This window comes from Bombus pyrosoma, linkage group LG4 (assembly GCF_014825855.1).
Source record: "Bombus pyrosoma isolate SC7728 linkage group LG4, ASM1482585v1, whole genome shotgun sequence".
NCBI lineage: Eukaryota > Metazoa > Arthropoda > Insecta > Hymenoptera > Apidae > Bombus > Bombus pyrosoma.
Window position 1 is genome coordinate 6,160,808 of NC_057773.1, and position 25,927 is coordinate 6,186,734.

At 33.5% G+C, this 25,927-nt stretch overlaps 4 protein-coding genes and 2 long non-coding RNA genes across 13 annotated transcripts in view; 2 read left to right on the forward strand and 4 right to left on the reverse strand.

The window, feature by feature from the left end:
- Positions 1–3,424, reverse strand: part of LOC122567230 (proteoglycan Cow) — a 226,503-nt gene extending 223,079 nt beyond the window's left edge. Inside the window, exon 1 of the mRNA XM_043725591.1 lies at positions 3,048–3,424. Coding sequence (XP_043581526.1) covers positions 3,048–3,149 — 102 coding nt within the window. The 5' untranslated portion in view covers positions 3,150–3,424. The remainder of the gene's footprint in view (positions 1–3,047) is intronic.
- Positions 3,425–5,867: 2,443 nt separating this feature from the next.
- LOC122567233 (inorganic pyrophosphatase) lies at positions 5,868–9,277 on the reverse strand. 2 transcript variants are annotated; one of them, XM_043725600.1, is made up of 8 exons: positions 9,070–9,277; positions 7,956–8,191; positions 7,409–7,495; positions 7,271–7,334; positions 7,138–7,200; positions 6,846–7,059; positions 6,652–6,761; positions 5,868–6,396 (listed from the first exon to the last, which is right to left on the reverse strand). In XM_043725600.1, exons 1-8 carry the CDS (start codon positions 9,260–9,262, stop codon positions 6,365–6,367), a joined length of 999 nt encoding a protein of 332 aa, XP_043581535.1. In that variant the 5' UTR covers positions 9,263–9,277; the 3' UTR covers positions 5,868–6,364. The 2 variants fall into 2 exon arrangements, with proteins under 2 accessions (XP_043581535.1, XP_043581534.1); XM_043725599.1 differs by lacking the exon at positions 5,868–6,396 and adding an exon at positions 6,434–6,573.
- Positions 9,278–10,429: 1,152 nt separating this feature from the next.
- Positions 10,430–16,125, reverse strand: LOC122567232 (venom serine protease Bi-VSP). 5 transcript variants are annotated; one of them, XM_043725594.1, is made up of 7 exons: positions 15,968–16,125; positions 14,985–15,070; positions 12,489–12,773; positions 11,681–11,983; positions 11,405–11,506; positions 11,182–11,333; positions 10,430–10,852 (listed from the first exon to the last, which is right to left on the reverse strand). In XM_043725594.1, the coding sequence occupies exons 2-7, from the start codon at positions 15,064–15,066 to the stop codon at positions 10,694–10,696; spliced, it is 1,083 nt and encodes a 360-aa protein (XP_043581529.1). In that variant the 5' UTR covers positions 15,067–15,070; positions 15,968–16,125; the 3' UTR covers positions 10,430–10,693. The 5 variants fall into 5 exon arrangements, with proteins under 5 accessions (XP_043581529.1, XP_043581531.1, XP_043581533.1 ...); XM_043725596.1 differs by having other exon boundaries at positions 15,979–16,117; XM_043725598.1 differs by lacking the exon at positions 15,968–16,125 and adding an exon at positions 15,675–15,961.
- LOC122567245 lies at positions 12,806–14,977 on the forward strand. The gene is made up of 2 exons (XR_006316736.1): positions 12,806–14,409; positions 14,898–14,977. It is a non-coding gene; the product is annotated as an uncharacterized LOC122567245 (long non-coding RNA).
- A 1,495-nt stretch (positions 16,126–17,620) lies between the features above and the next one.
- Positions 17,621–25,894, reverse strand: LOC122567234 (venom protease-like). 3 transcript variants are annotated; one of them, XM_043725604.1, is made up of 12 exons: positions 24,897–25,894; positions 24,684–24,736; positions 24,029–24,114; positions 23,497–23,586; positions 22,849–23,151; positions 22,572–22,673; positions 22,354–22,499; positions 20,645–22,018; positions 20,283–20,381; positions 19,585–20,206; positions 19,428–19,524; positions 17,621–19,260 (listed from the first exon to the last, which is right to left on the reverse strand). In XM_043725604.1, exons 3-8 carry the CDS (start codon positions 24,108–24,110, stop codon positions 21,854–21,856), a joined length of 888 nt encoding a protein of 295 aa, XP_043581539.1. In that variant the 5' UTR covers positions 24,111–24,114; positions 24,684–24,736; positions 24,897–25,894; the 3' UTR covers positions 17,621–19,260; positions 19,428–19,524; positions 19,585–20,206; positions 20,283–20,381; positions 20,645–21,853. The 3 variants fall into 3 exon arrangements, with proteins under 3 accessions (XP_043581539.1, XP_043581538.1, XP_043581536.1); XM_043725603.1 differs by lacking the exon at positions 24,684–24,736; XM_043725601.1 differs by having other exon boundaries at positions 24,684–25,894.
- LOC122567244 lies at positions 21,140–23,371 on the forward strand. The gene is made up of 3 exons (XR_006316735.1): positions 21,140–21,268; positions 22,477–22,768; positions 22,957–23,371. It is a non-coding gene; the product is annotated as an uncharacterized LOC122567244 (long non-coding RNA).
- Positions 25,895–25,927: the final 33 nt, after the last annotated feature.

Genomic DNA, 25,927 nt, shown 5'->3' on the forward strand with positions numbered 1-25,927 from the left:
GTGTTCGCGCGCGCGTTGCTCGCGAGTCGAAAAATGGCGATGCGGATTGTAAAGAAGAAAAGATAAGAGGGTCAAGTGTCGGTGGGTGGTGCATACAGTCAGCACCGGGTACAGAGAGTTATAACGTTATAGCAATGGGAAAAATTGGGGCAGAGCCACGCCGTTGAAAATGCCGCTTCAGAAATTTAAAGTGCACGCGATATTAAGCTCGCGCGCGCAATGAAACGAACCTTTTTCGAATCCGAGGCTCAACAACCATAACGCTAACTGGCCCAATCCCGCGGAAAGATAAATGCACACGTGCAGTCTCTGTTCCTGACCTTGTTTTCCAATTCCTTCGAGTTGCGGATATTAAACGATGGCCGTGCAACACGAAACGATCCTGCGAATGTGTCCATGTGCCTTGGAGTGTTTACACTTTGAAACCAAGGCCAGAAGCTTGAAACGCAGAGTAATATGATACGAGTAAATAACGAAAACAAATTTTTTCCTATTTGTTGACGTTCGAAGTACTTCGCCGAACGCGCAGTTTAATCTCATTATATTATTTCCTACAATGATCAACAGAAAAGGCGCATTTACGCTTCTATCGTGTGGAAGGATTGAAAGAAAGAAGTTTCAATTGAATATATATGAATCGTTGATAGGATTCGTTGTTTGAACGTGTAGAAAATCAAATATGGCGTTCTAAGTTCATCCCTAACGCGGGCTTCGTCGATAAAGATACATCCTGCATGGAATGTTCCGTAACACGTAGGCGGTACTCAAATGTGAAAAATAGTTGACCTTATACGGTATAAATAATTCTATAGATGCAATACGAACTTCCTGCTACATTGATAACGTCAATTTGCTATAGAAGAGCGATATGATACAACGTAAAAAAAGTGAACTTCTCCAGACATTGATTTGCAATAAAAAATTGAAAATAGAGAATTATTGGTTACTCAATTATTTAGCGCTGGAAATGTTTTCTATCTTTTACGATTTATTTAATTGGCTATGGATTTCACGATCTAGAAATATGTTAAAACAATCCTACATTGAATTATTTCATTAAACGGTATAATTCTATTATCGATTAATTATAACATTATCATCCTCATAAGTAGCTCGGTTCCAGTGTTAATTTATACAAACATCTGACAATTGATTATTTGTAAAACGTGTCACTCGCCTAAAGAGCCAGCGATACAATCGTTCGTACGTAAAATAAAAAAGACGCAGCAAGGGCTAAGTTACACGGTGTTTCTTTCTTTGTCTTTGTTACTCGACTCACTGCATTGCAGTCGAAAGCACACTTCGGGTTAGTACTCTAAAAGATTTACATATACTCAATGGCATATGGTGCACGCACCATGGAAACACTATGCGTAATGAAAGATGTACGTGCTTATGCACACGCGTATATTATACATGCATAATTATTTGCGATCATAATGTTTATCTAACCGAGATCGGACGTATAGAAAGCGACCACGGTCCAGGAAAAAAAAAAATAAACAATTGGACCTATAACTCGCATTAGACCACTGATCCAGTTACGTGAAAGTAAAAGTGGCTGCATTGCGTGCTCTCTAGCCACCTAATGAACTGCGGTTATAAATGTGTACTTTATGGACGCTGTTAAAGAAGGTTGTCGCCAATTATATTTCGTTATGAATATGTGAAGACCATGCACGAAAAAAATACCAAGGTATTTTGCTCATTTCCTGGCCTTTATGTCACTTGACAATAAAAGAGAAGTATTTCGATATGAAACGAAATGAAATTAAAGATATAAATCTTTGAAAATAGGTGATAAATTCACAACATTTTGTAAGAAACGCATAATACTACTATAACCCTTATGTTAGTTTAGCTATATCAATATTAATCCGCACAAGCAATGTTATTAATATTTCTGAAATGATCAAAAAGCTAAAAAAAAAAACACGTATTCAATACCAGAATCCTCCCTAAAGGACGATCATATTTCACACCTGTGGTCTTTATATACATATAAACGAAAAATAATAGACAATTCACTGTTCATTGAATCTTCGATACCTTGTTATAAATTTGCTCGGTTTAAGAATCGAAAGGTTGTATACACATTCGATGGATAATGAGTTGAAAAACAAACCATAAGACATACCTGAGCCGCGAGATGGAAACAAAAACAACGTATTATTTCATTCAGCGACAGTTTTACGATGTGTTCAACCTTCGACAGCCGTTTTACATGAATCGTATCTTTGGCGAGACTAACAAATTCGATCGAACTTTTCAAACTGTCCCGTTACATCTTATGACTAACTTCATAGTCAGAAACATAACCACTTCGCTAGAGAATCGCGAGTTCGATCTTCGTCCTATCGATAAACAAACGACAGCCAACCGACGCGTTCCAATAAGAATCGTTTTACCGCGTCTTCGGTTCCACTAATAAAACAAAGCATATCACGTAAACAACACGCAACACGGATTCAAACAACAGAGACCCAATCGATTCATGATTATGCTTTTCCGTTTCGAATTATTACACGGAAACAAGAACCAGCACTGGTTGTTTTTCAACCCAGCGCGCCTTTTCCATTGAGTGGTTAAAAAATAAACTTAAGCTATTACTGAATAAAATTATTCTTATATCGAATATTGTATTTTTCACAAGTATAAACATCATTCTCTCTATGTTCTTCGTAATAGACTGTGGATGTTTATGCAATTTTATATTTCTATAAACATAACCAAAAGAATAGGATGTAAATAAAACTTTGTTTCGACTACTGACAATGTCATATGCATTTTGCATATTTTTGCACCCGTATATTCCCCGAAAACGTATAAAGATCCGAAGTTACAAATAAGAAGCACAGGAATACGCCCCTGATCGATTTCATTATTTATTTACCAGAACTGCTATATGGTCCACTATGCAGTGTATTAATGCGCTTGTCGGATCTCCAAAACGCGACGTGACATGTCAGCTAGCCGGTGGCGGTCGTTGCGCGACAAAGGCAACCAAGAAATGTCGCACAATCGTAAATAACTACGATTGAACTTACCTCTTCGGCGAACTCAAAATCTCCGTCGAATTTCCGTTTGCACCTCGCCTCGCTGACTAGAACCAGTAGCACCGTGGCCACGAACATCCAGGAAAATCGCATGGCTCTTGATCCCGCGGGAGAGCACCGTCCACCGTGAACCAACGAAACGAGGAGACGCCGCGCAAATTCCCGCAAAACACGTGCACCGTCACACGATTCGACAACTAAGAACAATAGAATCTATCCGCGAAACGATGACAGGAAAACGACGTTGAAAAGGCGCGCACGTAAACTCCAACACGTTCTGTGTTACCCGTGTATCCCGCTAAGCGGAAGCGTACAGTTCGACGGTCGAACGAGTTGTGACTGCGCGAGCTGAGTCGAGGCGACGCCGCACTACCACAGACGCGTGGCCGCCTATTGGTCGGATTCCGGCGAATGACGGGGAGGGACGCTGGGGGCTGCGGGCGGTTATCTATATAAGCAGGACTACCCCTCTCACTCTGTTCCTTTTCCACGATCTACGGTACAGCTACGTCTACCTCGGCGAGTCTCCGGTAGCAAGATTCGCGCGAGCGCGTGGTACACTGCGCCAGTCAATACCTCCACTTGCTCTCTCGGTTCACCTAGCCGGTATCGCCAGTGAGTTGACAAGAGAAAAAAAGGGCGCGGGGAATTCGGCAGGAGGGCACCAAGAAAGAATCCAGTTCCCATCCAGCATCGGATACTCGTCCAAACTGACCTGGCAAGATTCTCCTTTCTTTTTTTTTCTTTGTACCGTTTTCTTTCTTTTTTTTCTTTCCTCTTATGTACTTTCTTCTCGAACCCGCATCAGATTAGAGACTCTTTGACGAGTGATTCTAAACCAGAATCTCCTTAACTCGACACCTCGTTGCTCGAGGTTTCATTACGTTCGATAACGTATTGTGTTTTGATAGGAGTTGAACCGATATTCGCTAAAAATCTTAGGGGTTTTGTTGTATTATTTGGAACTGGAGATGTAATAGAGCGAGAAAAGAATATGTACGTATTACCTGGAAATGATCTGAAGATGGAAACACCCTTTTCGTTTTCAAAATTGTGGAATTAAAAGTACCGTAATAAATGATCCGGCTATAAATGAATCTAGTTACTTCCATTACTTTCTAGATTAATACTTGAAATTAGATGTTATAAACAATTTGTGGAAAGAATTGGATTTGATGATAATTGACATCGATTATTACATCTGTCGTTCGAACTGGTGCAAAAAATGGCGGGAAGGAATCGAAAGGGGGAGGGGGATGAAAAGTTGAGATGGACAACCTATCGGAGAACAACAGTTAAATTATTTGTCAATTGAGTGATATCGCGCGACGAATTTCCGAAACGACTTAAAATCGACGCCGTAAAATTAAATCGTTACCGTTATTGAGCTTTTAAAGGAAAGTTAATGTTATTGCGACGAGCTCAACGAGATCTTCGAGTAATAGTAGAATGGTGTATATATATCTACGTTATGGTGGCTGTACTTTCTGGAGTTACGTCCAAGATTTTAGTAACGCGGGATACAAGTGGCAGGTACTTTCTACCATTTCGTTAAGTTTCATCCTTTCTTTGAAGGTACTTAGAGACATAAAAGGAGGCCTGTATTTCGAGTGAAAAGTTGTCCTGGCAATTTGTCTTACTATTTTCTTACCGTGCAACCTGGACTATATCTTAACCCCCGCCCACTTCCTTGGCTGCTGAGCTATTTTCCTCGGGTGGAAGTGCACGGACACTTCCCGTGAGAGTAGAAACCAGGAAGACAACGTCGCGCAGACATCTCCTCTATAAAATAGATCGCATCACCGGGAAATACAAAGGGGGAGATGTTACTAAACCAACTCGAAGGGGTCGCTACTTTATACATATTTGTTAAATATTGCCTTTCTTTGAGGCTGTCTCGCTACGTTGACCGCTATTTGCTACAGCGGAATCTCGGGATTACGATATTACTTGATTAATATTTCTTTTTAATATTTATTTAACTTTGTCCTCACGATGAAGAAATAAGGCTTAGTTTGCAATAACCATAGTACCAATATATGCTCGCTTATTTACCCATTTCATCTTTCATACTCTTTACATTTACACCAACATTTACGAATAAACTGAATAGAGATTGAAGTTATAATAAAGAACTATAATATTGTACAATTCTATAACTATTCATTTTTCTCTATGAAATGTTAATGAAATTTTTTATCTTTTCTTTTTATCTTCGGAAAAATTTAAAGAGATTTAGATATTATCATTATAGCAAAAATGTTTGTGAAATTCTGTATGTATTATTGATAGATGAGATGACTTAGTTTAAAATTACTTTTAATATTTGAGATGGTTCGATTTCTCACTTCGATGTTAGATCTCGCTTCTCTTAGGAATTTATTGTACCAAAGGACCAATTCGTCTCCCCGGTTCGGAGATGTGTGTCCTGCAGGACGATGTATATTCCTCGCGGCTCATATGTTTAGTATACTACGAAACAGACTCAAATGTCTCCTCAGAGACTACTTCATCGCGGAATGTAGTACCTAAACACGCATCTTCGACACGATCACACAGTATAAGTAAGTTTCTCTTTATAATTAACACAGCATTTGTGCTTTTATTAGATATATCAGTAATTTAATTCCAACTCAGCTGATTAGTCATCGATTTTTTAAATCTATTAATCTAAGTATAGATTTCAAGGTAATTATGTAAATTTTCACAATATAGTCTCTTCGTTCATTTCTTTTCTTTTCTTTTTTTTTATATTTTCGGAAGTAGGAAATAGGTATACAGGGTTTAAGATCTTTCATAGAAAATATGAAATTTGAGTCGCAAACTAATTTATTTATATTGTGCCACATTGGATCTATGATATAACATAATTGTGGGTGAAAAAAAAGTTTATTGGTTTAGAATACCTTATTCCTGAATATCTATGAAAAGCTGTGTCACAACCTTTAACAAGAGTATATTTAATTCCTACTGCCCATTACATCTGTGTTGCATACAGTACAGTAACAAGAATATTTTAATGCGTGGTCAAAAAATACTTAAGGAACTCTGTACACATATTTTCCAATTTGATAATTACGAATGTATTAAAATAAATAATAAGATACATGTATGGTTGACTGCGCATATAAGTTACTTGTTTCAGTACTGCAAGCACATGCAATAGTATTTAAATACTATTTATAATTATCGAATGTATTAAAACTTATGGTGTGGAGCAATACGCGGTATTCCATTATGTGCCATAAAAACAAGCAAGTGTATGTAAGCATCAACAGATGTATTGATGTGAGAATACCTCTTTACTCTCACTTAAGATGCACGTAATGCCATTTATCGACTGAAATCAAATAGCAAAATATTTTAATAGCAATCATTTAATATCAACGTATACAATGCATTTAACAATCAACAACATATATAGAGAGTAAATAAATAACGAAACTTTTTTAGAATTAATATCTTGAATGTGTTTATAATTTATGTTGTAGTAGTTCAATGAAGTAAAATTTATTAACTGTAAGTAAATCAAAGCTGTGTGTTATTTGAAGTTAATTAAATAATTGACATAAACAAATGAATATCTGTAACTTACCAATAGGATCTATTGCTTGAGCCTCCAATGTTCCTGGAGCCTTCTCCAGTATTTCTTCAGCAGCCTCTGGAGTTATTTTAAAGGGACTGCCTATCACGGTTGTATTAGTGCTGTGCAAATTGTTTTTATTTGTGTAATTTAGTGTCTGAAATGAATATTTTTAGTCGAATAAAATATTTGGGGAATTTACAAACCATGCAATTCCTCCTGCAGGAGCTTCTTGTTTAATGAGATTCTGCCAATGTTGATTTACTTCCTCTACTATATGCAAAGCAAAGTCTCTTGGTTTTGCCTCCCCATTAAATGCAAATTGATTCTCTGGTTTACCATCTGGTATCTTATAAATTTTGAACCATTCAATTGTAGCTTTCATTAGACCAGGATAAAGTTTTTCAATGTCAGATATATCTGTAAAAAATACCATAAATTGGTAAATAAATCAGAGTATGATTAATCTAATCACCAGCTGTAGAATATTAATCTTACCATTCATTTGATCTGCCAAGGGGTCATTGACATCGATAACAATAATCTTCCAATCAGTTTCACCTAAAATTAGCAAAAATAAGATAACATATCTGAGAAAATAATTCTTAATTATTTATTCAATATTACACACCTTCATCAATGAGTGCAACACATCCCAAAATTTTTACCTTCAAGATCTCTCCTCTTTTGGCAATCTAATGAAAAGAAGCATTTTATTAAGTGCAAAGTAAAATTTCTCACTAATTGACTTTTGAAAAAAATTTCTTACCTTATATCCTATTTCAAGGACATCAATAGGATCATTATCTCCTTTACACTCAGTAGCACTATCCGAAACTTCGGGATTTTCCCATGTCTGTTTAAAAAGCAGTATTTCTTGTGACTACTTTATATTGCAAAATGCCTTACAAATTTATTTATCAAAATATTTAAATAAAAAAGAAAAAGTTAATAGAGAGCATATATAAAACTAAATAGAGAAAAATTTAGCATTGTACAATAACCACTACAGATAATATGGTCTTGAACCCAGACTAAGAGTTTACATAAGCTATGATAAGACATTGTTCACACACTTGAGTGAATGTGCATGGATAGAAAAATGTACATATGTCTATACCACGTAATCATCATTCATTTTACTTCAGATTAGAGCCAATAAAATTGATGATATCATTTTGTAAGTATTAGAGAATGTCACAGGAGGGGAAATGCATCATCTTTATCATATTGTAATTACAAATCTCTTTGTACTCTAATTCCTCATATTGATAACATAATGCCTTGATAATAGTTTCATCAGAGGATTAAACTACCTGTGGTAAAGCCCCATAGTTCCATATGTATCCATGATGAGGAAAACAGTTGGCAACGTATCTCAATTTGCCCTTTTTAACATCTTGCTTGATAGGATTTAATGTTTCTTTAAGATTGATCTCCATCTTTGCATTTGTCCATCTTGGTATTTCAACAACCATATTCACTATTTTATTAGCTTCATCAGCATAAAGTGGAATGTCATGCATGGGTGAAATTGGGCCAGTATCATTTCCTATAATACATATAGCACATAATTCGTATATAGAAATATATTTCTTCATAAATCTGATTTTCTTTTTACAAGAGCAAGTATTCAAAAAAATACTGTAAAAAAAAATTAAGATTTAGAAACTGATTTAGATTTAGAAGATTTAGAAATCTGATATATATAAATAAAATGCGCTAAGGAGGAATTGGGGCAATTTAAACTGATATTAAAAGATAATAGACTTGATTTTCCAATTTTAACAGAGAAATTGCGTCATACGTAATAACGTAATAAATAAAGATCATAGACAAGCGTACAATTTTTTGCGCAACACGTATTAAAAAAATGAAGACGAACGCGCAAACCTCAAACTTGAGGTATTCAAACGGATCACCTTCAATAATTAAAATATCAAATAGAATTGAAATAACACCAGTAAAAATAGGAATGAAATATAAACATATGCGGCAAAAAGGAAACCGAACATTTTTCTCTTACTGAAAACGTCCGATCCTTTCACCAAAGCTAGATATCACGTTCATGTTACGCGGAACTCGTTCCTATTGAAATAACGAAACTCCTACTCTAAGAATGTAAATACGTTCAGAAAAACATTGGTTTTTTCATACATTAAGATGCCAAAAATGCGTACAAAAAACTAACATGTTATGTATACACGTTCGAAAAGACGTGTTCCATACTCAATGTGTTAAAATATGCCATTTCAATATTCAAGTAGAAAATGATACAAAATATAAGAGTCATGTTATGAAGAACACGAGGTCGTACGATGATACGTTCAAAAATTTTAGCGAAGTATTCAGTATGACGACATATTAACGGTCGTTGAGAAAGTCGAAAGATCACGGTTTAGTTTTAAGGTTATGTTATTTCATACTTACTGAAATATATTCTGTAATCAATGCTGTTCGGTGCACCCCTTTCGATCGTCGTGTATGACATTTTCCTCACGTATTTTTCAAACAGAGAACACGGTCGTGACTTACTAACAGTACCGGTCACTGCTAATCTGAGCGAAGTAGCGAGTTTATTTAAACTGCGGCAACGTAACACGTGCGACGTTATCAACGACATCCTGACATCTAACGTCTATATTACGTAGCAGGGTTTCCTTTGTGATAAAGTTCTGCTGATCTATTATCACGATAATATTTTTGTTACCTGGAAGACAATGGAGTGATAGTGATAAATTTCAATAGAAGTCTTACAATACCGCGGTATTTTTTTACTTATACACCATTCTAAATTGATATTAATATCGACTATTAATATCGATGTGGAATTTCAATCTGTAGTCTTTTAAACAATGAATCAGGTATAATGATAATCGATAGTGAATAGTATCAATGAATTTTTCGTGGTCATAGTCCATAGATAATCTCTAATGCATTAAACGTAAAATACTTATTGTTATAGATAACTGTACAAACGCACCTAGTTCAATGATATTAATTTTAATTATCCCGCTCCTTAATTATCTATTCAAATGTTGTTTTAATTCCTATTACTACCACCAGTGTCAGAATCTTATTCTATGCTAAGTCGGTAACATTGAAAATGACAAGAGAAAAGGTCGGTATGATCGTAATACAGAAAAATGTGTTACCGCAGCCTCGTCTGTGCATTTTTGTATCTAAGAACATATGTATACATATACATATTGTCTCGAACATCACATATATATATTCTACATTCTCTATTATTGCGAAAGCTACTTAGTGATTTACCAACTATGACAGTGTTTTCCTATGAACATTGAAACGTTCAAGGCGATACAAAAGTAATGTACGTCACGTACACATGTATCTATATGCAATAACATACGAACAGATTTAACAGTATAAACTTTTTTATTTATCATCATAGTTTGGGAATTAAAATGTCTTGTAAGTATGTGTAATGTGTAATCTCTAACTAAACCTTTACCTGAATGGAAAGTTCTCTTACATCTAACTAAAAATGCATAAAGAGAATATTTAACTGGAAAGTGATAAAAACTTCGAGAATGCACGCGATTGCATGAATATACAGGGAGATTTTAATGAATAAAAAATAGTTTTGGAAGACGCCAGACTTATCTTGTATTTTATGCACTCTCTGTGTCCGAACTTCCAGAAGCTCTCTATCGTATGAAGTGTTTTAGATTAGTCCGAAATTTGGTACGTACATACAAGAAGTATATGTTTCACGTGGAATATTTAATCAGGCTCTTAATACATCAGAAAGAAAATTTATAAAAGCTTTGCGAAAGTTGATTTATTATTATCAAAATTAATAGAAATTTAATTAATGTTCATTTATCATCTTTACATATCTAAGTCGTGCAGATTTGGCGTGCGTGAGAAGTTAGTGTCGTTCCAAAGTTACATTACATGCATTTTAAAGCTATAATTCTTGACGTAGAAAACAATATAAATTTGAGCTGTTTCTTATCTCCACAATAAGAAAATCTAACTTTACTTTTCGTACATGAAATATGATATTTATGGAACAGTAATAATCGTATTATTGCAACGCTGGGAGAATGAAGTCGTCGAGGTACGATGTGACCCTAGTGTAAACGCCGGGATATCCAGCTACGGCGCACTTATGGCCATAAGACACAACACCTATTTGATAGAAGGTGAATTTCTGTGGTAGCATCAGTGGTCCTCCGCTATCACCCTGAAACGGTCGTTAAATTTTTAATCAAGGTTACTGAAATATTTCTATCGAATTATATTGAAATTATACTTATGTACAGTAATAATCTATTATTAATTTATGTATTGAAACATTCCAATTTATAATGTATATGTTATACGTATTTTGAAAAAATACTAAGATTAGAAAGAAATTAGATTAAGTACTATAATGATGTGCGAGAAATAGACAAAACTATTAAGTTAACTTTATCTAATATTTTTAATATTTAAGAACTCGATTTGACGTTGATTCGTATTGACGTATCTTCAGACACTGTATAATTTACGGTAAATCTGTTATTTAATTACTCGACAAGCATCCTTTCCGCCCTGAGCGTATCCGGCGCATAATACATTATCGGTGACATGTGCAGCAGCAAATCTGGCATAAGAGTTCTTGCATTCGGTGTTGGAAATCACTGGCACTTGTACTTCCATTAAATCGTCACTACCTGGTCCATCTACAAAGAAAATGAGAAAGATATTTAAGACGGGAACTATTTCATTTTATTGGAGAATCGGTATCACTTACGATATCCTAGTGATCCCCATCCAGCAACGAAGGGGTAATAGCGCTCGAAGTTGTTATTTCGAAGGGTATCCTCTACGGGAAGACAAATGGGATATATGTACTCTGAAAAATAAAAAAATAAATGAAATTGAAGAAAACGAATGACGAAAAGTATGAGAAAGAATTCAACATATTTTATGACACAATATATGAAACAGTAAGAAATTTGAGGAAATGATACTTCGCTAATCTTCAATAGTATAAATATAGGTAACTCAACAATATTTGAAGACTTACGCGAAAATGTCACCTCCTCCACCAATTTAAGAATGGCGATATCATGTTTGGTTTGCCCGGAAATATAATCAGGATGTATTATTTTAGATTCGATTTCTATTTGAACAGGATGTGCTCCGTCGTCATCTCGTACTAGATTTAAGTCACCGATACGAACTACGTACAATTCATCGATTTCTGCACAATGTGCTGCGGTTAGAACATGCCTAGACGATATCAGAGAACCTCCGCACTTCCATCCTGGTTGGGCATCTGGATTTTGGGGATTACGAAAACCTAATGCAACTATCCATGGCCAAGCACCTAAAACGCAATAGTTATAGTTGGAAACATACACAATTTTTTCTCGCGTGATGAGTTAGAAACTATTGTTCCTCATTGGACATTCGATGATGCAGAAGACGGTAACTACATACGTACAAGTACTCTCGAATGGAAATTTGATTAAGAGAGAAATTGAATTTTCACTTCAATGAAATAAAAATTATTAGATAATTGTATATAATTTCTACTTGAACTACACTGAACTCTAAAGTTCAAATATGTAACTTCGCCCCAAACAGTTTTTGATCTCTATCCATATTATTATTCCTATATCGATTTTTAATTTCAAGTAAAAGGTTACTTTTCCTAACATGAACTAAGAGAAAGAAATAATTCAAGTTAATAAGTAGAGTTACTACCGATGAAATCGTATTATTGTTTAGTCTAATTGAAACGTACATTGATGTGCTGTTTAGTGTCTTTAAAGTTCATTCTTCGCAGTAAATCGCTTATTATTAATCGGAAAGAAAGATGTAAAACGTACCAAGTACAGCTGGTTTACCACCGACCACCCTGGTGTGAGAGATGTTGCTAAAACCACACTGTGGTGGGCGCAAAAGCGTATGCTCGTTTTCTATCAAAAATCCTCTGTCCTGCCTGCTTTGTTCGTTCGGACAACAAACGATCGGATCATTATTCTCGTATTTGCACACTGATTGCCTCAGAAAGTCGCCAGCTGCATGGCCCTGAGTCTGCAGCAATTCCAGCAGCGGTTTACATTGTCTGATGCTGAGACACTTGCCTGTTTTATTGTTCGGTGTGGTACAATCTGGATCAAACAATTTTAAAATAATACATTTATAAAAAAAAGAAATTATTATATCTAAGAAATTAACAATAGAGTGACGAATTAATTCGCCTTCTCTGATTAACTTATTAAATAAAATTTTTAATAATAATGTATTTATATATTTTATGTAATATTAACCGTTACTGCTGATACTTCGTTCACGTTGTATACAATTGGATTACGTGTTTCTCCTAGAATTAACAACATAGTTAAATTGCGGATACTTCAATTCGTCTTCATAAGTTTAGCACGACATAGTTATTAGCATGATGACAATACAAAAATAGAAAATATGAAATCATCATATAGCATATATATATAGCAAATCAGCATATATTTTGGCATATACATTTATATAGCATATAGCATGTGGCATATATTTGGAATATCCTTGAATTATAATTAACTTCATTAGTCATTAAATAAAAAGCTTCGAATATTATACAAATGTGAATTTCTGGGTAATGTTCTCTTGTGTCGTTACTTTTAGATGCACGATAAATCCTGAAACCTCAGAGTAACATAATCATAAACATTCTTGGTACGATTAAAATGCTTATGTTAATTCTCATCATAAGTAATGTTATCATCGGCTGGTTTCTCAGAACATACAGCGAAGGATACGTATTTGCCTTTGTGTAAACTTGGTTGCGCAATTTCCTGTGCAAGATACAGGCTACATTACCGGACGAATTCGAAATTAGCAATATTGAAGCGCGGTACTCGGAAAGACGAATATACATACATAATTGTATGTACGTAGTTCGTGTACTAATCAACCATACGGTTATAATTGCATCCTTGATAGAAAAATCGTAAAATTGATATGATTTCATGGAAACGCATCTAACTTAATATCTCGAAAGTATCTTAAATAAACTAATTAGCGTGTCTGTTATATCTTATAAAATGTAAATTAGCATGTAACAGAGAAACCCTCATCAATTTGATTCGCTTTAAACTGCGCAAATAAGTAGTATAAATAATAATTGTGATTGGTTTGGTATCAACTTCAAGTTTCCTTTAATATTTATCTTTAAAAATCGTTTCACGATTATACAAATTACTAAAAGAATGTCTATATTAGTAATTTATTTATTTTGCATTAATCGTGACATGTTAGTTGCATTACGTTATATGTAGACTATCACAGAGGAGAAACGATAATCTTTCTGCTATTAGTTTTCTGATTTTAATGTAATTTTATAAGTACATTTTATAAGTACTTTAACATGGCATACTTGTAAATGAAAACAACCAATTAGGTCCAAAAACACAAGCCTGTTACCAAGACTCTTGTTAAATTGAACAAACTTTTCAAAAATCAAACGTGTATATTAACGCGAACTTATTATTTGACTGATTTTACTGACATCCGAAATTGGTGAGATCATATGAAACCTTGCTCTTCACCATCCGGTGTATAATAACGCGTCACCGATTACTCAACTTTCAATAAAAAAAGCGAATCAAGTCCACCGGATTGCCCTACAGACACGCATTAATCCGTAAGAGTTAGTCATCACCTGGATAATAATTATCTGAAGAAACTTTCAACGTGAAAATATAAAGTTTTAATTGATTAGATATTGTGTTAGCCATACTTGAAAAAAAGGTAAACCTTCAATCTCATCTTTCTAATACACATTTTCTTTACCTCGCGATAAATAAATTCTTAGAAATTTAGGAAAATTTCTAGTGATCACTTTAAGGAATTAGACAAATTTTCAACGGGACTATATGGCACCGTTAGGTAAAAGTGATTCAAATATAGTAGTGACATTAAGCTAGAAATCTATAAAGGTGACATTAGAAATTCTAAGAATGTCTTTGCATCTTTATCTTAGGTATTACGCCAATAGTTCTCATTACTGTGATGTAATATTTATCACGCTTATTTTTATTTCATAAAACGAATCATTGGAGTATTCCCGAAGATAACGATGCATTTCCCAAAAGTTAAACCGAAGAAATTGACATGAATAGTTAAGTGGAATTTTTCCATTGGTTTCTTGACCAACCAGGAAATAAAAAATCATAAAAGTTGTTTCAATGTCTTAAGGTCACGCATAACTTCTTTTTTCATTAACGATTACCAAACAGGTAAAATTTCGAAATTGTACGAAGGCCACGTGATCAGATCGTATTGGAATTTGAAGTGTATGGAAAAAGACAACTCAAAATACAAACCTTGAGCTGACGCCACGTGAACTAATGGATGCAGGAAAGTAATTAACGCCAAACATGCGAACAGCATCTTGGAGCCCGTCATTGTTCTGAAATAAAAAAAGTGACGAATTGAAAAGACGCAGGACTGATAACGATCAATGAATCTAATAAAAGAAACTTGGATCACATTATGATCCAATGTTCTGAAATAAAGAGCGGAAAAATGTGACGAATTACAAAGACACGGAACTGATAAAAATAAAGGAAACTTATCATCGACATACGTTTCTGCGTAATTTCATTTTTGAAAATTATTTAGTTTAATACTAGAACGATCAAATTCATCGCTCTGAAACTTTCATTTGTGCAAATTACTAAAAAGCAGGATAGTACTTTTAGTAAAATTAAGGTTGATTTTTTTTGAGCTAGTAAGATGACTTAGAGGGGAACTACAAGAGGGGAAGTACAAATAGAAAAATCAATAATTTCAGATGACTTTTAATAGAAAAATCTGGATACTTGTAAATATCAAAACACGTTTCTATACGTACATAGGAAGATACAGAGATTTCTATCAAAATTCTCTACATAACTTCGAATCTTATTGTGTTTCGATTCCTACTTACCACACCAGTCTTGGAAAAAAAGATACAATTGTACCAACTTCCCTCTAAGTACCTATTTATAGCATTACCTTGTCCCTTCACTTACGATTGTATATTATGCAATATATTTAGTTGCACACTATATGCCGATAAATCCAGTACTAAAGTTTATAAAATAAGACTAACAGAAATAACAGAAACAAAAACTGATGGTAACAGAACTAAAAACTTAACGTGGTAACAGAAATAAAAACTTCTGCACATAACACATCACATAAAAGTTACTTGTACGATAAAAACTGCTTGCTCGTGTGGCACGTGCAACTTTAATTGAACTTAAAAGTAATTGATCTATAGGCACGAAATTATCAGAAACCAATCACGGTAAATCTTACGAACCTTCTACTTACGCACTTGATGGCTAACTGAGAGATGCCAGTCAACGATTCTCACTTTTACGAATATTTTGTAATGCTTCGACAGTGGTGCTTCACGCTAGCATGACAATTATCATGTGTTAATAGTATGTTGTACCTCTCTATATGTAGTATTTACGCACTCGAGAGAGATTGTCATTTCGTTATCCGTTCTTCGGCATTCAACGTTTTGTTTATTATATCCCTACCATGGATGCTCCGTATTTTCTTACAAATATTTCCATGGACTTTCCTTTGTTGCCACATTCGAGGAATTGAGGATATCTTCGAGTCGGGGATATCTTACGATGCTATTAATCAAAACACCCTTAGTTATGCTTTACGATAATTAGGTTATTTACATCATAAATTGAAAAGCTTGTATGGCATAACATGTTATATGAGACACATTTGCATAGCTAGTTTTCAGAAAGCCGGGGATATACGAATTATTAAAAACATAAACGAATATTTCGTTGCCATTCTGGGAATCTCTATATTCCATATAAACGTAATAAATCTTTAATATATATTGTGATGTATATTTTGTACATCATCAATATAAGTTTTAATCATGCTGTTTGAATTTAAATCTTCTTACTTTCCTATTTTTGTGCTGCTTCTTTTTAATTTCTCTATCTTTCTGTATTTTCGGAAAAATTACTCGAAAGTTTAAGAATTGCTTGCTTTATTTTATTTTCGATTAGTTAGGATTTGATTATTTCAGGTAATTATTTATTTATTATTTAGGAATTTGTTATTTTAGGATCAGTTCCTTTTAGGATTTCTTATCCTTCAATTTTCTGTTGCAGATATCTAGGTCCTTTTTAAGATGTTTTATTACATTAGGATTATTTATTCGATTAAGATGATTTAAAAGTTTCACAATGTACAAAGAAAGAATCGCGTGAAATTTAGATTTATGCTTTACACGTATTAAACACGCGGTAATTTCAATGTCTATAGCCTCGAACGTGTTCTGATTAGTTGTGCCGTTGTCTGTGACATTGAAATCACAAAAATCCATTGCAAGTGTGCTGTCATGCAATCTGGATGTAATTGGGTTTTTTGGGTATTTCCTGTATCATTTGCTTTGTACAGTATTATTTTAACGCAAGGACGGAAAAGTTATATATTTCCCGTCCATTATTTGAATCGTTGTGAAGTGTAACGAATTATATTCGATTCGAGGAAATGTTAATGGATTACCCATTTCATATGTAATTACATGGATATAAAAATCATTGCAAAAATAATTGATCTAATGACAATGGAATTTCCAATATTTCTTGTTTCGTCATGTCTTTTTTATAATATATCTTTTATAGGTACGTGATTTATTAAGTGTTCAAATGGAAATAATTATTCGTATATTATTCAAATAATGATTCTAATCATAAAATAAATTAAAACGATACCTGTAATGCAACTTGCGTATGACCTCAACCTTGATCTATACTTATACAAGAAATTTTATCTATCAATGACTAAATATACAGTAATCAAATAAAATTTCCTGAAAAATGGACATTAAGGTATTAATATCTTTAATATTTGCAAGTTATTGTTTAGCGCTAATTAGTTAAAATGTAACAAGTGGTGTACCAGAATTGAAATAATTAAGCCACACGAACAATCTTATTTTGATCTTTTTAATTTTTTAATTCTCTTTTGTTCTAATTCTTCTTAAAATTAAACTTCATTAGCTAGTACACTTCATAGAATAACAAGAGATAATTTTCTTATATAACATTTCCCAAATTTATCAGTAAAGTATATCTTCATAAAAATATGATTCCATACTAATGATATATTTGGTGTCATACGAGATAACAGTTACCAGTGATGACATATATAACTTTTTAAAGATATCTCGTTTTATTATATATTAAAAGAATGAGTACTTGCTACTATATTTCAGATGAAAGAAAGGAGGCAATGATTTTACAGTAAAATCGTTCGTTTACAACTGCTTCATTTACATTTCATAATAATACTGTGCATTCTGAATATAATGTTATGATTTGGTTTAAAATAATAAATAGTCCATTCCTGCATACTATTGTTCCAGCTTTACTTGTATTTTTAGTATTGGTATAAATAGAAAGACAATTAATGTCGTTCGAGTCAATTTTCGGATCATTTATATTACGTTTAATCCATATTATATGAGACATAGTATCACAAAATTTGGAAGAATAAAACGTTCGTACAGGAAGTACATTTCATGAGAACTCCAACAAATCTGTGTGTACACCTAAAATATAAACTGATAGTGATTGTGCATAAGTTTATATACGTTTTCTAATATCAATCGAAGGTATCAATTTTTTTTTTCCACAAGAGTACTTTTTCATTTATATGTGTTCAAAAATACGTTCAACCGTGAAGCATATGTCACCTATAATGAAAAAGAGATTTCCTATACTTAATATTTGCTTTATATACATATGAAAGTCTATTCTTTGCGTAGTATGAAATTATGAATAAATCTGGAATATTGTTTAATCTGAAAAGAAAAATAACTTATTAACATAATTCATTGATACGAGATTCAGAATATTTGTTTTGTCTTGCAGAAAAAGAAGACAGCCCTTTCTTTTAATGTGAAATAGAAAGCGAAAATTTGAAAACAGATTTTTTAGAAATTTACTTGCAAGTATCGTTTTCAATATCGTGATTTTCTTCGCAATGGTACAGTGCTTTCAAATCTTCCAGTATCCCTCTAAAAACAAAAAGTCGAACCTCGTTATTATTAACATAGGCATTACAAGGAAGAGAAGTATTAGAAAGCAACTCCTTTTTATTATGGATTTCTTTGTAAACATGTAAATAAGAAATTCAGCTTTTGTTTTTTCCTAAAGAATTTAATTCTTGTGTTTTGATTTATAATTACTATACTACAACTTTTCGTTTACTGTTCGCATCTAACAATTTCCTAATAATAACTAGTTCAAAATTACATATGTTTTTGTACAAATTCAAAAGTACGTATGATGCAATTACAATTGATTCTAAAATAATAATTGTTTAAAGATCTTAAGATACTAATTAAACATTCCACTATATTTCAAAATCTGAAACAATGAAACTTTATTTATAAAAAATGAGATTGTTTATATATTCTTTGTCATGATGCTATTTCTTATTACTATGTCGACATTTTTTAATTGTTATCTCATTATTATTATTTCATTTTGTTATCTCTATGCAATATGAAAATTCGTATACTGCTTGATATTTTTTACATATTATCCATCCACCAGATGATATCTCCTGAAAAATCAAAATATCAATATTGTATTATAAAAATGCTTCTTAAACTTCAATTTCTGGCAAACCCGAAATCCAATACATTTCTTATAGTTACTATTTATGAGAACATTCCAAGTTAATAACTTAACTTTCTTTTCAAATGGCAAATAACATATACTTTGACTTACCTGTAAGTTTTTGTTCCTAATCATCATTTCCTCTTATAGAACATCATTATTGTTCTTATAATTACTACCAATGTCATAGATATTGTAGTGGCTACAACTGAATTAATAGAAAATGATAAATAACTGTGTATAACAATGACACATAACTTTTACTTACATATCAGTCAATACGCGATTACTGTGATACCCTGTTGATGTTTCATAAAGCACTTGGTTGGTGTGATACAGTGTCATTCCTTATGGCATACTATAGATCAAGTATTTTACAAAATAACAAGAATGAATCTAAATTATTCAAAGTTTCAGTTTCGGCTTAGACATAAATGCAAGACCATTTGCAAAGAAGAAAGGGCGCGTTTCTATAGCCTCATTATAGTAACCACGAATACCAATCTCTGAATTACTGGTTACTAAACATGAATATCCCATAAAATTTAATATATTTCTTTAATTTTTAATACATCTCTGAGTTAGTAGTTCTAAGTTATGAATCATTCTACCTGTGATATTAAACTTTTCCTTATAATATGATCACTCAAGTGAACAACATTAAGACCATGTAAACCATGTCATCCTATCTTACTGTGAAGATACTAAGTTATATTATCCAACATTATAAAAATATCATCAAATTAAGGTCCTTTTATTCACATCACATGGCCATGATGATCTGGTTCTTCATTATATAATATTCCAAAATTTATTGTACATGTAGGATGTATAAACCATGATATCAAGGTATCAGTTCTTCCTTCCCAAGGCACAGTTTCATTAAAATTCTGATAGAATTAATAATTAATTATTCATATTCTAGCAATCATATATTTTAAATACATTATAGTCAAAAATATATACCTGAGCAAATATAGGAGTGACTCCTTGATATTTATAAATGTTATCAGACCACATCACTGTGCCACTTCTTCTTTGTACACCAACCTCTAGATTAACAATCTGAAAAAACATACAAAGTTTTACAGAAGCTGCACAAAATGTAGTATATATGCGCAATATTAAAGCGTTCATTATGATATAAAGGTAATGTATATCACATACACATGTACTCTCATACAACAAAATATAATCAGATTTAATAGTATAAGCTTTCTTATTCATCATAATAGATTGGAAATTTAAGTGTCTTACGAGGGTGAGTCAAAAGTTACCCGCTCTGTCGGTATAGAATTTATTTTAAGCAATTGTCAAAAAAGATATACATCATTTTTCGACATAATCGCCCAGTTTCTGTATACACTTTATCATCTTCATCTTCGCCTCTTCATCAGCTTTTTTGACACCTCGCACAAACTTTTTGAAACCCAAATCTGTCGTGGACTGTTGCATAAGCAGAGCCGTGGCTGATTTGCAAATGATCTGCCACATTATCCAGTGTCACTCGTCTATTCCACAGAATAAGCTCATGAGCACGTTCAATGTTGTCATCGTGGATGTAGACGGGCGTCCGGCTGTTTTTTCATGACATTTGTGCGATCTTCTTTGAACTTCTGTGTCCATTCAAACACACTTCGCAACAAAACACTTTCTCCAGAATGTGCATGAAGTCTTTGATAAATATAGGCAGCAAACATAGCCTCCGACCACAAGAAACGAATCACTGCATCCTGCACTGTTCTCCTGCAAATCACAGCTGCGGCAGCCATTGTTACACGCCCAGCGATCACAAATGAATTGACGTAACACAATGAAACCTACACAGCAGTCACTGAACAGATACTGACGTCATACGAAGAGTGCAGATGGGACAATACGGCCGACAGAAGTTTTAAATATCTGGAGTGCGGATAAATTTTTACTGATCCTCGCATAGGAATCTGTAATCTGTAAGTGTACCTTTGGCTGAATGGAAATTTCTCTTACATATAGTCAAAAATGCAAAAACAGTTTATTGAATTGGAAAGTGATAAAAAATACGTAAAGTTTCGAGGTTGCACGTGATTGCATGAGTACACAGGACGTTTTTAGCGAATACAAAATAGTTTTGGAAGACACGAGACTTATCTTGTATTTTATGCACTCTCTGTGTCCGAACTTCCAGAAGCTCTCTATCTCATGAAGTGTTTTAGATTAGTCCGAAATTTTGCATATACATACAAGGAGTGTACGTTCTAAGTGAAATATATGCTCTTGATACATCAGAAACAAGATTTATAAAAGCTTTGCGAAAGTTGATTTATTATTACCAAAATTAATAGAAATTTAATTAATTTTCATTTATCATCTTTACATATCTAAGTCGTGCAGTTTTAGCGTGTGTAAAAGATTAGTGTCGCTTCAAGGTGACATTTCGTGCATGTTAAGGCTATAATCCGTGCCATACAAAACAGTAAGTCTGAGCTGGCTCTTATCTCCACAATAATAAATTCCAGCTTTACTTTTCGTACACGAAAAATGATATTTATGAGGCACTAATAATTTTGCAACACTGGCAGAATGAAGTCGTCGAAGTACGACGTGACCCTTGCGTAAACGGCGGGAAATCTAACAGTGCCACATCTGTGACCACTGGACAAAATACCTATTTGATAGTATGTGAATTGCTGTGGTATCATCAGTGGTCCGCCGCTGTCACCCTGAAACGATCGTTAAATTTTTAATCAAGGTTACTGAAGTATTTCTATCGAATTGTATTGAAATTATACTTATATACAGTAATAATCTATTATTAATTTATATATTGAAATATTCCAATTTTTAATGTATATGTTATATGTACTTTGAGAAAAACTAAGATTAGAAAGAAATTAGATTAAATATAATAATGATGATGAAATGTGTGAGAAATGGATAAAAGTCTTAAGTTAACTTTAATAATATTTCTAATATTTAAGAACTCGATTTGACGTTGATACGAATTGACTTATCATCAGATACTGTATAATTTATGGTAAATCTGTTATTTAATTACTTGACAAGCATCCTTTCCTTCCGCACCGGCGCATATTACTTTTGTGGTGATACGCTGCTTATCAATTGGCCAATAACGTTTCTTGCATTCGGCGTTGTTAATCACTGGCACTTGTACTTCCAGTAATACGTCACTCAAATTTCCACCTACGAAGAAAATGAGAAGGACATTTAGAACTGGAACAAATTTCATTTTATTATGAAATTGGTATTACTTACCAAATCCTACCGTTCCCCATCCAGCAACCAAAGGATGGAAATTCTCGAAGTTTTTATTTCGTAAGGGCTGGTCTATGGGGAGACAAATAGGTCGTATGTGCTCTGAAAAGTAAGGAAATAAATCATAGTGAAGAAAACGAGAGACGACATGTATAAGGAAGAATTCTACACGTTTTATAATACAATATACATATACAGTAAGAAATTTAATGAAATGATACTTCAGTAATACCCAGTAGCATAAATATTAGAAACTCAACAATATTTGAAGACTTACCTGAAAATGGAACATTTTTCTTCAGTTTAAGAATAGCAATATCATCATTGTGTGAACCGTTAATATAATCAGGATGTTTTAGTATATATTCGATTTCTATTTGAACAGGATGGGCTCCGTCATCATCTCGTCCTAGATCTAAGTCCCCGATACGAACTACGTACAATCCAAAAATTTCTACGCAATGTGCTGCGGTCAAAACATGCCTAGCCGATATCAGGGAACCTCCGCAGCCCCATAGCGGTTCCCCATTTGGGTCATCGCAATCAATATAACCTAATGCAGCGATCCATGGCCAAGCACCTGAAATGCAATAGACATAGTTACGCAGATGTATAATTTTCTCTCGCCTAATGAGTTAAACGGTATTATTATGCATTCGATATTCGATCATGCAAAGGACGATAAGTACATACGTACAAATACTCTCAAATAGAGATGACTTTAATGTAATAACAATTATTAGATAATTCTATATAATTTCTACTTGAATTATACGGAACTCTAAAGTTCAAGCATATAATTTCTCCCCTAACAATTTTTGATCTCTGTCCATATTGTACTTTGATATGCTGTTTAGTGCCTTTAAAGTTGATCCTTCATAGTATATCACTCATTATTAATCGGAAAGGAATAGATAAAACGTACCGAGTTTAGCTGGTCTACCACCAACCACCCTGGTATGCGTAGCGTTGCTGAAACCACAGTATGGTGGACGCAAGGGCACATTCGAGGTTGCTATCAAACATTTATACAGAAAGAAGTTATTATATTTAGAGAAGTGACAGTAGAGTGATGAATTAATTCGTCTTCTCTGGTTGTTTCACTTTTATCCTGGTTATCACGTTTTATTCACGGTTATTCACGTTATCCTGGTTTTGTACGTGAAGCGAGTCGTTGGAATATTCGCGAAGTTAACGAAGCATTTTTCAGAAACAAAACCGGAGAAGAGGCGAATAGTTAAGTGGAATTTTCCCATTTACTTCGTGACCATTAACTTCGTGACCATCTCGAAAATAAAAAATCAAACGTGTTCCTTTCAATTTTATGTGGTCACGCGTGACTTCGCTTTTTTCACTGATAATTACCAAACGCGTAAAATTTCGAAACTGCATGAAGGCTGTGTGACGAGATCGTACTGCAACCTGCAGTATGGAAAAAGACAACTTAAAGTGCAAACCTTTAGTGCGCCCCGCTTGAACTGATGGATGCAGAAGGACAATTAACGCCAAACATGCGAACAGTATCTTGAAGCCAGTCATTGTCCTGAAATAAAAAAGTGATTTGAAATGACGCAGGACTGATAACGGTCAATGAATCTAATAACAGAAATTTGGATCACACTACGATATAGTGTTCTGGAAGAAAGAGTGAAATATTGTTGCGTATGAGAAAGACGCGGAAATGATAAAAATAAAAGAGACCTAGTTCGTAGGATAAATTGAACTTATATTAGAAAGGGAGCAAGATCGCGCGAAATAGCTCATAGGAACGACAAATATTATCGACATAAGATTCTGTGTAATTTCACTTTTGAAAATTGTTTAGTTTAACACTAGAACGATCAGACTCGTCGCAATGACAAGCTTCAAAATTTTCATTTGTACAAATCACTAAAAAGCACCATAGTGCTTTTTGTAGAATTAACGTTGATTTTTGTTGAGTTAGTAAGATGACTACAAGAAACTTAGAAGAAAGGTAGAATCAGATAACTTTTAATAGAAAAATCTGGATACTTGTAAGTATTAAAACACGTTTCTATACGTACATAGGAAGATTTATAACAAAATGCTCTATATAAATTCAATTCTTATTGTATATCGGTTCCTACTTACCTCGCCAATCCTGAGAAACGAAGATACACTTGTACCAACTTTCGTCGAAGTACCTATTTATACCGTCACCTTGTCATTTCACTTACAATTATCTATTATATAGCATGTTTTATCGCACATTACCGATAGTTGTGCTACTAAAGTTTACAAAATAGCAATAGCGTGGTAACAGAAAGAAATACTTTTGCGCGTACAACATTACATAAAAGTTACCTTTACAGTGAAAGCTGGTTGCTCGTGTTTGCATGTGCAACTTTAATTCATCTTAAAAGTCATTGATTTGTAGGCACCGAATTATCAGAAATCAATCACGTAAATCTTAGGAATCTTCTACTTGTACGCTTGATGGCTAACTGAGAAATGCCACTCAACGATGCTCACTTTTACGAATAATTTGTAAGTTTCGATAGTGATGCTTCACACTCGCGCAACAATTATTATACGTCAATAATATGTGGTACCTCTCTGTATATAATATTTACGCACTCGAGAGAGAGATTGACACTTCGTTACTCTTTCTTGGGGAATCAACTTCTTCTTTACCACATCCTTACCACGGATGCTCCGTATTTTCCTACGGTTGAAATTGCCTTCGTTGCCACATTCCCAGAATCGAGCAAATATCTTACGATCTTACTAATCAAAATATTCCAAGTTATGATTTACGATTATCAGATTTTTTACGTCAGAGAAAATGTCTGTGTCGTTGACTAACTTAATAGTTACCATTCCATAATCACTCAAACGAACAATGTTAAGATCGTATTCTATCTTACTCTGAAGATACCTGGTTATATTATCTAATTGGATAAGAATATCATGAAATTCAGGTGCTTTTATTCAAATCACATGACCATGATGATCTGGTTCTTCATAATATAATATTCCAAAATTTATTGTATATATAGGATGTACAAACTATGATATCAAGGTATCAATTCTTTCTTTCCAAAGCTACAGTTTCATCAAAATTCGGATAGAATTAAACATTAATTATTCATATTCTAACAATCATATATTTTAAATACAGTATTGCAGCAAATGTAGAGTGATTCCTTGATATTCCTGAACATCACCAGACTGCATCATTGTGCCATTTTTTCTTTGTACACCAGCCTTTAGATTAACAGTCCAAACAAACATACAAAGTAGTTTTATAAAATCTGTATAAAATACAGTTTATATGCGCAATATTGAAGCGTTTAAGGGGATACAAAGGTAATGTACATATGTATTGTCATGCA

Coding starts and splice junctions, on each gene's coding strand:
- LOC122567233 (XM_043725599.1), bottom strand. CDS start 9,262: ATGTCGTTGATAACGTCGCACGTGTTACGTTGCCGCAGTTTAAATAAA. Junction 7,335..7,408: donor TCCTTGAAATAGGATATAAG/GTAAGAAATTTT, acceptor TCTTTTCATTAG/ATTGCCAAAAGAGGAGAGAT. Junction 7,201..7,270: donor TGTTGCACTCATTGATGAAG/GTGTGTAATATT, acceptor TGCTAATTTTAG/GTGAAACTGATTGGAAGATT.
- LOC122567234 (XM_043725603.1), bottom strand. CDS start 24,110: ATGACTGGCTTCAAGATACTGTTCGCATGTTTGGCGTTAATTGTCCTT. Junction 23,152..23,496: donor TGGTAGACCAGCTAAACTCG/GTACGTTTTATC, acceptor ATTGCATTTCAG/GTGCTTGGCCATGGATCGCT. Junction 22,500..22,571: donor ATGGGGAACGGTAGGATTTG/GTAAGTAATACC, acceptor TTTTCTTCGTAG/GTGGAAATTTGAGTGACGTA.
- LOC122567232 (XM_043725594.1), bottom strand. CDS start 15,066: ATGACGGGCTCCAAGATGCTGTTCGCATGTTTGGCGTTAATTACTTTC. Junction 12,774..14,984: donor TCACGTGGCGTCAGCTCAAG/GTTTGTATTTTG, acceptor TGTTTGATCCAG/ATTGTACCACACCGAACAAT. Junction 11,984..12,488: donor TGGTAAACCAGCTGTACTTG/GTACGTTTTACA, acceptor ATTGCGTTTTAG/GTGCTTGGCCATGGATAGTT.